This window comes from Saccopteryx bilineata, chromosome 5, assembly GCF_036850765.1.
Source record: "Saccopteryx bilineata isolate mSacBil1 chromosome 5, mSacBil1_pri_phased_curated, whole genome shotgun sequence".
Lineage (NCBI taxonomy): Eukaryota > Metazoa > Chordata > Mammalia > Chiroptera > Emballonuridae > Saccopteryx > Saccopteryx bilineata.
The window spans coordinates 167,247,728-167,264,703 of NC_089494.1; the positions used below are offsets into that span (position 1 = coordinate 167,247,728).

At 40.1% G+C, this 16,976-nt stretch overlaps 1 protein-coding gene across 11 annotated transcripts in view; it reads right to left on the reverse strand.

Moving 5' to 3' along the window:
* Window positions 1-201: 201 nt before the first annotated feature.
* The window catches only part of ZMYND11 (zinc finger MYND-type containing 11), a 173,058-nt gene continuing 156,283 nt past the window's right edge, over window positions 202-16,976 (reverse strand). For all 11 annotated transcript variants that reach the window (XM_066279220.1, XM_066279227.1, XM_066279219.1 and 8 more), the window contains one exon: window positions 202-2,219. In XM_066279220.1, coding sequence (XP_066135317.1) covers window positions 2,097-2,219 — 123 coding nt within the window. In that variant the 3' untranslated portion in view covers window positions 202-2,096. The remainder of the gene's footprint in view (window positions 2,220-16,976) is intronic.

Consider the following 16,976-nt stretch of genomic DNA (forward strand, 5'->3'; position numbering starts at 1 on the left):
AGAATGCATCATAGAACTGGACAGCCACAATGAATAATTACAATGTGCATAGTGGCTAAGCTCAACATCTTGATATAGCTTTATGATTTGCAGAAAAATTTTAATGATTCCTAAAACAATCAATTGTAATTTTACCTAAAACTTTTATAAAACCAGGCCACAATCTCTTTTTTTTTAATTTTTTTTTTTTTTTACACACAGTTTCACGCTGTAGTAACTTGGAAATGTGCAACCGTGTCAACGGAGACGAAAAAGCCAAACACGAATCTTACGTTCATGCAGCTATCAGTAAGTAGTACACACTCTGGAATGGTTTTACACCGAAAGTATTTCCACAATAACTTGCGCTCATAGGGGTGGATCGAAGTTTTAAAACTTGAAAAACGATCAAGAGAAGATAAGTGTTCTTGGTTATAAGATCAAGAGAAGATAAGTATTCTTGGTTATAATGTTTCAACCAGACCACGGCACTGTGGCAACACTGACTAATCACGGAGCAACATGGAGGGACTGAGATGCGAAGTCACTGCAAAGTCCAGGCAGGGTGACGGACCGGGGCTACAGGGCAGTTCTTACAGGCCGTTAGGCACCGCTGGGCAGCAGCTTGTCGATGAACTTGTGTTGCCACCATCTGCAGCAGCATCGGGACTGGGTGGATTATTTCACAGGAGACTTAGTTACATTTTCATCTTTAGAGTGACCCTGACAAACCTAGAGAAAACTTTTTAAAAGGTTTTTCTCCTGATTCTTTCACTTCCATTGTGTGTAATTGCTTTAATAAATATTCAAAGGTCTAAATAAATATTTACAAATAATTTCTCTAACCTTAAAAAGTAACTAAATGATAAATGGGAATTTGACTTGGTCTAAGATCAATCTTTGAAAAAAACATAAATTGTGAGCTTTTTCTTAAAAAAAAGTAATTTAAGTTTTTCTGGCTGTATTTTATATATCTATGTATAAAAAATCATAATTCAACTATCGATCCATTCCTATTGGTAATGCTTCTTCATCCAGACATTCCGCAAAATACAGACTTTTTACAAACCACGGCATCTTTAATACAAGAAAATTAACATGCATTTTCTTCATTCTGTGTACAGTGATGGGGCTCGTTAGTCGGCAATGACCCATTACCACAAACATAACGGCTTCTGTGAAACTTAAGTGCTTTCTTTCCTTTCAGCATTAACTTACAATATACGAGGTGCCTCCAGGTAATAGGCAATCAATATCTGGGGAGGAAAGGGAAGCATTAAATAAATTTGTATGCCTCATCTATAATTTCATGTATGGATTAAGGTAGTTTTTGGCTTATTTTTGTTTTTTATCTTGTTACAAGCACTCATGTTAGGACAAAAAATGAAATGTGCAAACTTTAAAATTTAAATATTCATTTTCTCTAAGATCCAGCTCAGTAAAAGTTTACCCCAGTTCCCTGCAATTTTAAACTACAAGATCAAAGCTAATAATTTGTTATAAAAGTTATATATTGAAAAGAAATAATGAAAAACACAATTGGGAAATATTTAAGAAAAAATATGCAGGACGAGCACCTGCTGCGTCAACCCTGTTCCCTAAATTCAATCATATACCCACTGGCATGACCCATAGATAATGCCTTTAAACAGTAAATTAAGCTGAACAAAACCAGCTCAACAAGGTTAAGAAATAAATTTCACATCAAGGTAGTATGTTTTATTTCTGAAACAGTTCTGTAGTTCTTACATTCAGATCTATTTTACATGTTTGTTAAACTCGCTTGTATTTACCTGTTGTTTTTTAAAGATCTGTTGTTTAAAGGTTAAAATCTCTGTAAAACCTAAAAATGTTTTAAAATTTGCTGTAAATGCAACAAATTCTCAATTAAATTTTATTTAAAATAATACCCTTGACTGATGTTACTTTTACCCCCGAAAAACTCCAGAGGGACATTAACAAAAGATTTAAACTACTGTGCAAAATCTCTTCACGAAAAGTGTTTAAAGGCTGGTGCAAAATGGGAAGCAAATTCTAAACAATTTTGGCTTCTTAGAAACAAAAACCGTTGTATCTGAGAAGAGCGATCGTCAGTGACTCTCCAGCCAGAACCGTCTTCATCTTTTCCGGCGACAGGTGCGCTTGTGCTCGGCGTGCCAGTGCTCCTGCTGGCACTTGATGGAGCAGTAGGACGTGTTCCAGCAGCAGTGGTACATGGCCTCCTCCTCACAGTTGTAGCACTACACGAGAAATCAGGACCGTGTTTAAACTTGAGACTGAATGCATAGAAACTGGTTAAAATTGTGATTTTAATAATCTTTCTGGCTCAACCTTAAATTAACGTCTTCACCAAGAACAACAGAAGACGTTTTATGTATAGAGCAGGAAACGATGGGATGACTGGGGCTGTGGCATGTGTAGTCAGTTATCAGCAAATTCAAACCTACCTCGTACAGCAACTCGTTTTATCTCTACTGGGTCGGCTCGTTCCCATCAGCACACAAACATAAACATTTCTATTTCCTTAAAAAGGTCTGAAAGGATTCTGGAAATACAATAGAATAGAAATCTGTTTCCCCATTTGGACAATTGCACTGGCAGAACCTGTCTGAAGTAACTATCCTGGAACTCTGGAATCTACTGAAGGCTTACAACTTGCAGGTGAAGACTCGGACTATAAGTTGTGGTTAATTTTGGTCAATTTTAGCCCTTAGCAGAGTAGCAGCTACCCACCACCACGCAGGCAGCTGTGCACATGTTCCTGGAGCAGCCTGTGGGAACCAGGGTGGACAATAAGGACCCTGTACCCCAAATACTGGAGAGCTGTGCTGACTGCTGCTTCTGATCACAGAAGACAGACGGCGTGGGGGTGGGGGTGGCCGATGATGTTTCTCTCATTGTCATAAGCCTCGGCTTCTCCAGTTGAAGTGACTTCCAGGAAAGTTAAAGGGCCATTGCATTTAATTTCCCCTTTTGGGAGCCAGAAATTAAAGATTAGGCAATTGAAAACCAACTGCATATACAGGGAATATTAGTTAACATGCAGGCCCTAGGAAAGGCTCAGAAAAGGCCTAGAAAACATTTAGTTTACACCTCAGGCTGAGTTTTCACACAGCCAACAAACCCTGAAGAGGTCTGGATAAAAAGTTTCAGAGTTACCATATTATTTTGCATGTCCAGGGTTCAATAATAATAATAAATTATTATAAGGCATACAAAGAAACAGAAACATAGGATCACTGAGTTGAAAAAAACAACAGAAACTGTCCCTAAAAAGGCCTTAATGAACAGCTATGAAGACTTTAAAACAACTATGAAAGAGGCTTAAAAAACTAAAGGAAGATATGGACAAAGTCAAGAAAATAGTGTGAACAAAATGGAAATGTTGAATAAAAGAAACCAAAAATCTGGAGCTGAAAAGTCCATTAACTGAAGAGAAAAATTTAGTAGAGGTATTCAAAAGCAGATCTGAGCAGGCACAAGACAAGACAAGGGAAATTAACAAGAGAAAGAGCCTGACCAGGCAGTGGCACAATGAATAGAGCGCTGGAACAGGATATGGAGGAACCAGGTTCAAAACCCCAAGGTTGCTGGCTTGACTGTGGGCTCATCTGGTTTGAGCAAGGCTCATCAGCTTGAACCCAAGGTCACTGGCTTGAGCAAGGGGTCACTCGGTCTGCTGTAGCCCCCTCCCCTCTGTCAAAGCACATATGAGAAAGCAATCAATGAACAACTAAGGAGCCGCAACAAAGAATTGATGCTTCTCATCTCTCTCCCTTCCTGTCTGTCTGTCCTTAACAGTCCCTCTCTCTGTCTCTGTCACAAAATAAAGAGAGAAAAGACTGAAGAAAAGTGAACAGAGCCTATGGGATTTGTGGAGCTTGACTCAAGACACCAAGACACACATTTTTGGATTCCAAGAGGAGAAAAAAAGGCAGGGAAATATTTGAAGAAATAATAGCTGAGAACTTCCCAGTCTGATGAAAGATAAGAATATAAACATTCAAGAAGCTAAAGAACTCCAAGAGACCCACATCAACAACACATTATAACCAAACTTTCAAAAGCCAAAATTAAAAGAAAACCGTGAAAGCAGCAAAAGAGAAGCAAACTGTCATATACAAAGAATCATCAATATATGATCAGATTTCTCATCAGAAACTTTGGAGGCCAGAAGATAGAGGATGGATATAGTCAAAGTGTAAAAGAAAAACCTGTAAACAGAGAATCCTATATTTAGCAAAACTATCCTTCAAAAGTAAGAGAGAAAATTTAAAATTTCCAGATTAAAGCTGAGAGATTTCCAAAGATCCCAGTGAGGGTTGTCCTGGACAAGTATAAAAGGTTAGTACTATTGTCACAATGGCTTGTAATTGTACATTTTGTTTTCTAGATGACTTAAAGACATTGGGATAAATTTCTCAACAATGAATTTCAGTAAATACTAAAAAGAAGAGCTCTGACCAGACAGCTCGGTTGGCTAGAGCCTCATGCTGAAGCACAGAGGTTGTCAGTTCGATCCCTGGTCAAGGCACACACAGGAACAGATCAATGTTCCTGTCGTCTCTGTCTCTCTCCTTTCCTCTCTCTATAAAATCAATAAAATAAACATTACAAAAAAAAGAATACTAAAAAGATACACCATGAGCATGTGGGATATAGTCCTGTAATACACAGATAGTTCCAATGAAAATCAATATAATATAATATACCATATCAACATAATGAAGGAAACAGCACATAATCATCTCAATAGCTAATCAAAAGAAAAAGCATCTGACAAAATTCAACACTTTTCTTAATAAAAACACTCAACAGAACAGGAAGAGAAGGAAATTACTTCCTCACAATAAAATCCACATATGAAACCCTACTGTAAACATCATACTCAGTGATGAAAGACAAAGTTTTCCCTCTAAATCAGAAAGACCAGGATGCTCACTTTTCACTTTTATTCAATAGAGTATTGAACATTCTAGCCAGAGAAATTTGGCAAATAAGAAACAAAAGCCATCCAAATGGAAAAGGAAAATGTGAAGTTATCTGTGCCTGCAAAGGATATAGTCTAGGATGTAGAAAACCATAAAGATTCCAGAACAAAGCTGGTAGAGCTAATAAATGAATTCAACAAAGTAGCAAAATGCCAAGTCAACTCTCTAAATCAACTGCATTTCTATACATGAATAAACAATTTCATAGAAAAATTATGAAAACAATTCTATTTAAAATAGTTCAAAATAAGAATAAAATGCTTAGAAATTAACCAAGGAGGTAAAAGACTTGTACAATGAAACTAAAAAATATTGCGGAAAGAAATTAAAAAAGACATAAACAGAAACACATTCCATGTTCACAAATTAAAACTTAAATTCTTAAAATGTCAAATACTACTGACAGTGCTCTATATATTCAATACCAATTCCTATACAAATCACAACATTTTTAGTAGAAACAGAAAACACCATCCTATTTTCATGTGGAATCTCAATGGACCTTGAATAGCCAAAATAACCATGAAAAAAAAAGAACAAATCTGGAGGGCTGCCACTTCCTGATTTTAATACTTATTACAAAGTTACATTAATCACACCATGTGGTACTGGCATAAAGACAGACACAGACACAGTGGAACAGAATATAGAGAGCCCAGAAATAGACTGTTAAATTTCTGGTCAAATGCTATTTTGACAAGGGTGCCAAGACCATATAATGAAATAAGTCTTTTAACTGAATCTTTATCTAAAAAAAAAAAAACAACTCAAAATGAATCAAGGATGTAAATGTAAGCTCTAAGACAATAAAACTTTAGAAGAGCCTGACCAGGTGGTGGTGCAGTGGACAGAGCATCGGACTGGGATGTGGAGGACCCAGGTTCGAGACCCCAAGGATGCCAGCTTGAACGCGGGCTCATCTGGTTTGAGCAAAGCTCACCAGCTTGGACCCAAGGTCACTGGCTTGAGCAAGGGATCACTTTGGTCTGCTGGAGCCCCCTGGACAAGGCACATATGAGAAAGTAATCAATGAACAACTAAGAAGACTAAGGAGCTGCAATGAAGAACTGATGCTTCTCATCTCTCTCCCTTTCTGTCTGTCCTTATCTTTCCCTCTCTCTCTGTCTCTGTCACAAAAACAAAAACAAAACAAAACACCTCTTAGGAGAAAACAGAAGCTTCACAACTCCAGATCTTGGACATGACACCAAAAACATAGCAACAAAAAAGAAAACAGAGACAAAATCAGACTATATGAAATTGATCCACAGAATGGGAGAAAACATTTGCAAATCATGTATCTGATAAGAGATCTAGAATATGTGGAGAACTCTTAAACCTCAACTACAACAAAAAACTTAAATTCAGAAATGGGCAAGGGGCCATGGCTGGGTAGCTCAGTCAGAGCATCATCCCTACACTTGCAGGTCTGATCCCTGGTCAGGGCACATACAAGAATCAACCAATGAATGTATAAATAAGTGGGACAAATTGATCCTTCTCTCTCTCCTGTTTCTCTAAAATTAATTTTAAAAAAGGAGTGGGACAAGGGACTTTAACAGTCATTTATTAAAAAAAATACAGAATGCCAGTAAGTACATGAAAAGATGTTCAACAGAACCAATCATCAGGGGAATGCAAATCAAAATGAGATACCAACTTCTACCCATTTGGATGGCCACACAAAGTTAAACAAATGCTGGGAACATGAAATGGCACATCTCCTGTGCAAACAGTAAGAAGGTTCCTTAAAAAGTTAAAGATAGAGTAATGCCAATTACTCAGTTGGCTCAGTGGTAGAGCGTCGGCCTGGTGTGCAGGAGTCCCGGGTTTGATTCCCGGCCAGGGCACACAGGAGAAGCGCCCATCTGCTTCTCCACCCCTCCCCCTCTCCTTCCTCTCTGTCTCTCTCTTCCCCTCCTGCAGCCAAGGCTCCATTGGAGCAAAGTTGGCCCGGGCGCTGAAGATGGCTCCGTGGCCTTTGCCTCAGGTGCTACAATGGCTCTGGTTGCAACACAGTGACGCCCCAGAGGGGCAGAGCATCGCCCCCTGGTGGGCATGTCGGGGGGGGGGGGATCCCGGTGGGAGCATGCGGGAGTCTGTCTGACTGCCTCCCCGTTTCCAACTTCAGAAAATACAAAAAAAAAAAAAAAAAAAAGGTTAAAGATAGAATTACTATCTGATCCAGAATCCCACCCAACAGATTTAAAGGCAGGGTCTCAAAGAGATATTTGTATATTTATAGCATATTGTTCACAGTGAACACTGACATGTGAATGAAGAAGCAGATGTGGCATATACACAGAAGTATTTTTCAGCATATGCTATAGCATGGATAAACCTTATGAACATTATGCCATGTGAAAAAGGACAAATACTATAAGACTACACTTTAAAAAAGTACTTACAGTAATCAGAATCACAGTGAGAAAAAGCAGAATAGTAGTTGCCAGGAGCTTAGGGGAGAATGAGGAATGACTGTTCAAAGGTAGAGAACTTCAGTTTTGCGAAATGAGAGAATTATAAATATAGACAGTGGTGAAGGTTGTACAATATAAATGTGATACCACTGATCTGGTAACAAATGATATAGATAATATATTTTGAATATTTTACCATCACCCCATATTTCTGCTTTCATTTATAAATTCCTTGAAAGAATTGCACAAAAACTTGCTATTTTAAATTATCTTCCCTTTTTTAAAAAAAATTAAAATTACTTCAGTTTTTCAACAATATTTCACCATTTAATGAATATGCTATTACCAAGGTCACTTATGACCCAAAACTAAGTGGTCAATTCTCCGACTTCATCTTATTCAGCAATGTTGGGGGATTTATTTATTTATTTATGATTTTAATTTACTGTATTTACATAGATTCAAGTGTCCCACCGAATATATCTCCCCCACCCCCATATTCCCCTCGGTCCCCCTGTGCCCCCTCCTCCCAATGTCCTCCCCCCTTCCCTTCAGGATTTGCTGTCCTGTTCTCTATAATGCTGTGTTGTGTATATATAACTTCACCAATCTCTTTCCCTTCTCTGATCCCATCTTCTCTTCCACTTTCCCTCTGACTGTTTCCCTCTGGACCCTTTGATACTGCCTCTGCCTCTGTTCTGTTCCTCAGTTCACATTGTTCATTGGATTACTCAAATGAATGAGGTCATATGATATTTTTCTTTCTCTGCCTGGCTTATTTCACTAAGCATGATCATTTCCAGGCCCATCCCTGGTGTCACAAAAAGATTTCGTTCCTCCTCATAGCCCCATAGTATTCCATTGTATATATATACCACAGCTATTTAGTCCACTTATTCACTGATTGACACTTAGGCTGTTTCCAGATCCTGGCTATTGTAAACAATGCTGCCATAAACATGGGGGTGCATTTCTTCTTTTGAATCGGTGATTTGGTATTCATAGGATATATTCCTAAAAGTGGTAGAGCTGGGTCAAAGGGCAGTTCCATTTTCAATTTTTTTTTTTTTTTTCTTTTCATTTTTCTGAAGCTGGAAACAGGGAGAGACATTCAGACAGACTCCCACATGCGCCCGACCGGGATCCACCCGGCACGCCCACCAGGGGCGAAGCTCTGCCCACCAGGGGGCGATGCTCTGCCCATCCTGGGCGTCGCCATGTTGCGACCAGAGCCACTCTAGCGCCTGGGGCAGAGGCCACAGAGCCATCCCCAGCGCCCGGGCCATCCCCGCTCCAATGGAGCCCTGGCTGCGGGAGGGGACGAGAGAGACAGAGAGGAAAGCGCGGCGGAGGGGTGGAGAAGCAAATGGGCGCTTCTCCCGTGTGCCCTAGCCGGGAATCGAACCCGGGTCCTCCGCACGCTAGGCCGACGCTCTACCGCTGAGCCAACCGGCCAGGGCCATTTTCAATTTTTTGAGGAATCTCCATACTGTTTTCCACAGAGGCTGCAGGAGTCTGCATTCCCACCAGCAGTGCAGGAGGGTTCCCTTTTCTCTGCACCGTCTCCAGCACTTATTCTGCGTTGTTTTGTTAATAAGCGCCATTCTGACAGGTGTGAGGTGGTATCTCATTGTGGTTTTAATTTGCATTTCTCTAATGGTAAGTGATGTTAAACATTTTTTCATATGCCTATTGGCCATTTGCATGTCCTCTTTGGAGAAGTGTCTATTTGTTTCTAACCCATTTATTGACTGGATTGTTTACCTTCCTGATGTTGACTTTTATAAGTTCTTTATAAATTTTGGTTATTATCCCCTTATCAGTCATATTGGCAAATATATTCTCTCATTGTGTGGATTTTTTTTTATTTTGTTAATGGTGTCTTTTGCTATGCAAAACCTTTTTAGTTTCACATAGTCCCATTTGTTCATGCTGTCTTTTATCTCACTTGTCTGTGGAGATAAATCAGCAAAAATTTTGCTAAGAGATATCGGAGAGTTTACTGCCTATGTTTTCTTCTAAGACATTCATGGTTTCACAACTTATATTTAAGTCTTTTATCCATTTTGAGTTTATTTTTGTGAATGGTATAAGTTGGTGATCCAGTTTCATTATTTTGCAAGTACTTGTCCAATTTTCCCAACATCATTTGTTAAAGAGACTGTCTTTTACTCCACTGTATTTATTTCTGGGTTCTCTGTTGTGTTTCATTGATCTGTATGCCTGTTCTTATGCCAGTGCCAAGCTATTTTGAGTACAATGGCCTTGTAATATAACTTGATATTAGGAATTGTGATACCACCCATTTTATTCTTCTTTTTAAAGATTGCTGAGGCTATTCATGTTCTTCTTTGGTTCTATGATATATAAATTTTTGGAATATTTGTTCTATATCTTTGAAGTATGCCATTGGTATTTTAATAGGAATTTCATTGAATTTATAGATTGCTTTGGGTAATACAGACATTTTAATGATGTTTATTCTTCCTATCCATGAAACATGGTATATTGCTCCCGCTTGTTTGTATCTTCCTTGATTCCTTTTATCAATGTATTACAATTTTCCAAGTGCAAGTCGTTAACCTCTTTGGCTAAATTTACTCCAAGGCACTTTTTTTTTTTTTTTTTTGCAATAGTGAAGATGATTGTTTTCTTAATTTATCTTTCAGACAGTTCATGGTTGGTGTATAAAAATGCCACTGATTTCTGAATATTGATTTTTTATCCTGCTACCTTGCTGAATTCATTTATCAGGTCTAGTAGTTTTTTGACTGAGATTGTAGGGTTTTCTATGTACAGTATCATATCATCAGCAAATAATGATAGTTTTATTTTTTTTTTCCAATTTGGATGCCTTTTATTTCTTCTTCTTGTCTGATAGCTAGGACTTCCAGAACTATGTTGAATAAGAGTGGTGAAAGGAGGCACCCTTGCCTTGTTCCTGATCTTAAGGGGATTGCTTTTAATTTTTGCCCATTGATTATAATGTTGGCTTTGGGTTTGTCATAGATGGCCTTTATTATGTTAACTTTATTATATTGAGGTATGTTTCCTGTATCCCCACTTTGCTGACAGTTTTGATCATAAATAAGTGCTGGATTTTATCAAATGCTTTTTCTGCATCTATTGATATTATCATGTAATTTTTATCCTTCCTTTTACGTGTTGAATCAAATTAATTGATTTGCGAATATTGTACCAGCCTTCTCTGCCCAGAATAAATCCCACCTGATCATAATGTATGATTTTTTTCATGTATTGCTGGATCCAGTTTGCTAATATTTTATTGAAAATTTTAGCATCTAAGTTCATCAGGGATATTGGTCTATAGTTTTCTTTCTTTGTAGTGTCTATGCCTGGTTTTGGAATAAGTATTATGCTTGCCTCATAAAAGGAGCTTGGAAGTCTTCCCTGCTCTTGAATTTTTTGAAATAGCTTGAGACGGATAGGAGTTAGTTCTTCTTTGAATATTTGGTAGAATTCACTTGTGAAGCCATCTTGTCCAGAACTTTTGTTTGTTGGGAGTTTTTTGTTAATTTTTATTTATTCATTTTAGGGATGAGGGAAAAGAGCAGGTAGCATCAACTCCCATATGTGCCTTGACCAGGCAAGCCCAGGGTTTCAAACCGGTGACCTCAGTGTTCCAGGTCAATGCTTATTCCATTGCGCCACCACAGGTCAGGCCACTGTTGGGAGTTTTTTGATAAATGTCAATCTCATTTGATGAAGTCAGTCTGTTTAGGTTTTCTGATTCTTCTATATTGGTTTTTGAAAGATTATATGTTTTGAGGAATTTGTCCATTTTGCCTAGTTTAATTTTATGGCATACACTTCCTCACATAGTATTTTCTTGCAATCCTTTGTATTTTTGCTGTGTCAGTTGTTACTTCTCCTCTCTCATTTCTAATTTTGAGTCCTCTCTCTTTTTTTCTTGATAAGTCTGGTTAAAGGTTCATCTATCTTGTTTACCCTTTCAAAGAACCAGCTCTTGGTTTCATTGATCCTCTGTATTTTTTTTTAGCCTCTATGCCATTTATTTCTGCTCTGATTTTTATTATTTCCTTCATTCTATTTCCTCTGGGTTTTACTTGTTCTTTTTCTAGTTGTTTTAGATGCAGGGTTAAATTGTTTATTTTTCTAGCTTCTTTTTTGTTTTTTTTGTATTTTTTTCTGAAGCTGGAAACGGGGAGAGACAGTCAGACAGACTCCCGCATGCGCCCGACCGGGATCCACCCGGCACGCCCACCAGGGGTGACGCTCTGCCCACTAGGGAGCGATGCTCTGCCCCTCCGGGGCATCGCTCTGCCGTGACGAGAGCCACTCTAGCGCCTGGGGCAGAGGCCAAGGAGCCATCCCCAGCGCTCGGGCCATCTTTGCTCCAATGGAGCCTTGGCTGCGGGAGGGGAGATCTTTCAAGGGGGGGGTGGAGAAGCAAATGGGCGCTTCTCCTATGTGCCCTGGCCAGGAATCGAACCCGGGTCCCCCGCATGCCAGGCCGACGCTCTACCTCTGAGCCAACCAGTCAGGGCCTTTTTCTAGCTTCTTAAGGTATGCCTGTAGTGCTATGAACTTCCCTCTCGGGACTGCTTTTGCTGTGTTCCATAAATTTCAAGTTGTTGTATGTTCATTTGTTTCAAGGAAATTTTTTATTTCTTCCATGATCTCATTGTTAACCCATTCGTTATTTAATAACATACTGTTTAATTTCCAAGTGTTTGAGTGTTTTTCAGTTTTTCTATTGTAGTTGATTTCTAGTTTCATGCCATTCTGATCCGAGAAGATGCTTGATATTCAATCTTCTTAAATTGAAATCTTTAAGATTTCAATCTTCTTAAATTTACTGAGACTCATTTTGTGTCCTAACATGTGGTCTATCCTAGAGAATGCACCATGAGCCCTTGAAAAGAATGTATATTCTGCTGCTTTAGGGTGAAAGGTATTAACGATCTCTATTATTGATAAATCCAGTTGATCCAGTGTGTCCTTTAAGTCTGCTGTTTCTTTGTTAATTTTCTTTCTTGAGGATCTATCCAGTGATGTTAGTGGGATATAAAAATTCTCTACTATTATAATATTGCTGTTGATCTCGCCCTTAATTTCCATCAAAATCTGCTTTATATATTTAGGTGCTCCTATATTAGGTGCATAGATATTTATAATGGTTATATCTTCCTGTTGGATTGTTCTCTTTATCATTATGTAGTGATCTTCTTTATCCCTTACTATAGCCTTTGTTTTAAAGTCTATTTTGTCCGATATATGTATTCCTACCCCAGCTTTTTTTTTTCCATTTCCACTTGCATGATATATTTTTTTCCATCCCTTTATTTCCAGTCCATGTGTATCTTTAGTTTTGAGGTGGGTGTCTTTTTTTTTTTTTTGGTGGGTCTCTTATAAACAGCATATGTATGGGTCCTGTTTCCTTATCCACACAGCTACCCTATGTCTTTTGATTGGAGCATTTAATACATTTATTTTTTTTTATTTTTTTTATTTATTCATTTTTTAGAGAGGAGAGAGAGAGAGGGAGACAGAGAGGAGAGAGAGACAGAGAGAGAGAAGGGGGGAGGAGCTGGAAGCATCAACTCCCATATGTGCCTTGACCAGGCAAGCCCAGGGTTTCAAACCGGCGACCTCAGCATTTCCAGGTCGATGCTTTATCCACTGCGCCACCACAGGTCAGGCCAATACATTTATGTTTAATGTTATTATTGATATGTAGTTGTTTATTGCCATTTTATTCTTTAAGTCTACAATCCTTTGTTACTAGATTTCCTCCACTTTGTTCTGTTTACAGCAGGCCCCTTAACATTTCTTGTAGCATTTGTTTGGTTGTAACGAATTCCTTGAGTTGTTTTTTTTTGGTCTGGGAAGGTTTTTATTTCTCCTTCAATTTTAAATGATAGCCTTGTTGAATAGTGAAGTCTTGGTTGTATTAGTTTTGCATTACTTTGAATATTTCTTGCCATTCCCTTCTGGCCTTTAATGTTTTTGTTGAGAAGTCAGATGTCATTCTTATGGGGGCTCCTCTGTAGGTAATTGACTGCTTTTCTCTTACAGCTTTTAGTATTTATATTTTTGTATTTTAATTATGATGTATCTAGGAGTAGGCCTCTTTGGGTCCTTAATGGGACTCTGCTTCTTGAACTTGTGTGACATTTTCCTGCATCAAATTAGGAAAATTTTTAGCTATGATTTCTTCAATCAGATTCTCTATCCCTTGATCTTTCTTTTCCCCTTTAGTAACCCCTATGATGAGGATGTTGTTTCTCTTCATGTTGTCACAGAGCTCTCTTAAGAGTTTCCTAAGACTTTTTGAGCCTCTTTTCTTTTTGCTGCTCTACTTCCTTGCTTTCGTTTATCTTGTCCTCTAAATCGCCGATTTGATCCTCAGCTTCATCCATCCTCCTTTAATTCCTTCTAGTATGGTCTTCATTTCTGATACTGTATTTGTCATTTCTGACTGGTTCTTTTTTATTATTTCAATGTCCTTTTTGATACTTGCTATCACTTTATTTAGGTGCTTGTTATGGCCATCCATTGTTGCTCTAAGATATTTGAGCATCCTAACAATCATTATTTTAAATTCTGCATCTAGTAATTTGGTTATTTCCATCTCATTCAGATCTTTTTCTGGGGATTTCTCGTTGATTCATTTGGGATGCATTTCTCTACCTTCCCATTTTGTTTTTGTACAAGAAGGGTGTGGCCACAGGAGACTAATGTGTGTGGCTTCTGTGTTTCCTAGGTGTAGTCTGTCTGCAGACCCAACACCCCCTTTGCTGCTATCTCAGGTGTTTGGGCACGGGTATTGCCGGCGCCTGCCCACTGCTGTGGTTGCTGTGGCTTCCGCCTCGCCTCTCCAGAGATGACTGTGTTCGCTTGCCCGGACTGCAAGCCTTAGCCGGCCCCGGCCTCTGCACTGCATCCCTGGGTGGGACTGCACTCGTGCACCTGAGCTGCAATCCCTGGCTGTCCCCAGCCTCTGCCTCGGCCCCCATGGGCAGAATTGCACTCATCCCCAGGGCCGCAAGCCTTGGCCCTATAGGCGGGGCTGTGTTCTTGCGCCCATCCATAAGCTTCAGCCAGTTCCCCCACAGGCCAGTGCCCCCACAGGCAGGACTGTAGGCGGAACCGCTACTAAGCACCCCGCGCGCAGCAGCCGCGGGTCGGACAGCTTTTGCTGGCCCTGTCTGCAGGCCTTGGCTTCCACCCCCACAGGTGGGATTGTGCCCACGCACCCTGGCCACTGCCACACTGCCATGGTGACGAGCCCCCGGCTTCCACATCTGCCCACAGGACCATGCACCTGTGTGTCCGGCAGCTGCTTGCCCTCTGGTGGGCAATCAGCAGTGCAGGTGTGGCAATGAATTGCAGACCTCAGCACTCAATACTGTATCCCTGATGGCTCCCTGCTTCTAAGTGATTCTGCAGCAGGGGAGTTTCTGCTTGGCTGCTGACCTGCTTCTTTTGCTGGTATTGCTAGTTCCAGAAAAATATTCACTTTAGATTTGGGGAGTGACTCAACCCAGGGGTTAGGGTAGCTGTCCTTCAAAGTGTTTCTCCCTGTGCCTCCTAGATTACACTCTCTTCCTGCTACTCCGGTATTCTCAGCTCTTCCCATCCCCCAGAGCCCTGGGTGAGTGGTTGTGAAAGAGGTTTTCTGCGAAATCCCTTTAAGAGGAATCCTGGGTCTGAGAAATCTGTCTCTTTCTCGCAAACAGTATCCTGGCTTGTTTTGCAGCTATATACTCTCTGTACGCCTATTCTAGGCTCTGGGGCTTCGGTCCAGGACTGCCCCTCTGTGGAAAACTACCTTCTTGCCACATGAGTCCCTTCAGGCTGCTGCTCGCTCCCTGGAGCTGGGTAGCCCTCTCTGCGTACCACTTTTCCTACCAGTCTCAGTGTGGCTTCTTCAGTGATCTTTGATTATAGATTCCTCTTGGTTTAGCCCAAAGTTGGTTTTTCCAGATGATTGTTCCTAAAATTAAGTTGTAATCCACTTTGGTTCTGGGACGTAGAAGTTGGAATGTCTGCCTACTCCATCACCATCTTGCCGCCCAGGGGATGTTTTAATTGTCAATACTTGTCAAAATTTTGGGGGGAAGAAGAGGTGCTACTGGCATCCAATGGGCAGAGCCCAGGATGCTGTTAAATATCCTCCAATGTACAGGACAGCCCTCTCCCCCATGAATTTTTGGTCCAAATATTAATTAGTACTGAGGTTGAAAACTAGTTTAAACAACAGGGAAGAATATATAATTTAAACCAGGATTTTTCAACTGCCCATCTGCAGTCCAGTCTGCCAGAAATATCATGGTCTGTGAGTTATCCACCCTGACATGGTATCAAGATTACAGATCCAATGCTCAATCGAATTTGTTTATGCTCAAGTGATTTCTGTCTTTGCAGTCCCTGACATAATTCTCCAATTTTCGCTGGTCTCTAAGGGAAAGGAGTTGAAAACTACTGATTTAGATAAGACTCTTTAAACCTGGGAGAATAAAATGATAAAAGAGTAAAAACTAAGATTTCAAGGTGAGTTGGTAAAAGAATGATGGCATCATTAACAGATACTCATGGTGAGAATGAATAGATAATGGAAAGTAAGGTGAAACTGAGTTTTGAAAATAAATACTTGAGCCTGACCTGTGGTGGTGCAGTGGATAAAGCCATCGACCTGGAAAGCTGAGGTTACTGGTTTGAATCTGTGGGCTTGCCCAGTGAAGGCACATACAGGAAGCAAGTACTACTAGTAGATGCTTCCCGCTTCCCCCCCCTTCTCTCTCACTCTCTCCCCTTTCCAAAAATAAATAGAATCTAAAAAAAAACCCCAAAAAACTTAAAAATCAATCCTTTTAATTATGTAAGTATGTGAGTTCTACAGAGTGACAGCTAGATAAACAGATATAGACTGATAAAGATGACAGACCTACAGAATAGATTTGACAGTTGATATTAAGAGTCGTAGCAATAGAACCCAAAAAGAATAGCCCATATTTGGTTCCTAAAACTGTACCCTCTCATATTCTTTTTTAATTTTTTTTTTAATTTTTTTACTTTTTGTATTTTTCTGAAGTTGGAAACGGGGAGGCAGTCAGACTCCCGCATGTGCCCGACCGGGAGACACCCGGCATGCCCACAAGGGGGCGATGCTCTGTCCATCTGGGGCGTTGCTCTGTTGCAACCAGAGCCATTCTAGTGCCTGAGGCAGAGGCCACAGAGCCATCCTCAGCACCCGGGCCAACTCTGCTCCAGTGGAGCCTCGACTGCGGGAGGGGAAGGGAGAGACAGAGAGGAAGGAGAGGGGGTGGGGTGGAGAAGCAGATGGGCGCCTCTCCTGTGTGCCCTGGCCGGGAATCGAACCTGGTACTTCTGCACGCCAGGCCGAAGCTCTGCCACTGAGCCAACCGGCCAGGGCCCCTCTGATATTCTTTATTGCATATTCTATACTTATTGTTGAATTAAATCTTTTGAGATTTCTTGTGATTTGATTACGTTAGCATTGCAACTTCAGTACAGTTATTTTAAGAAAAATGTGGATAGCCCGTTTTAATTTTTGGAAACAGTTGTAATGAGTCAGATC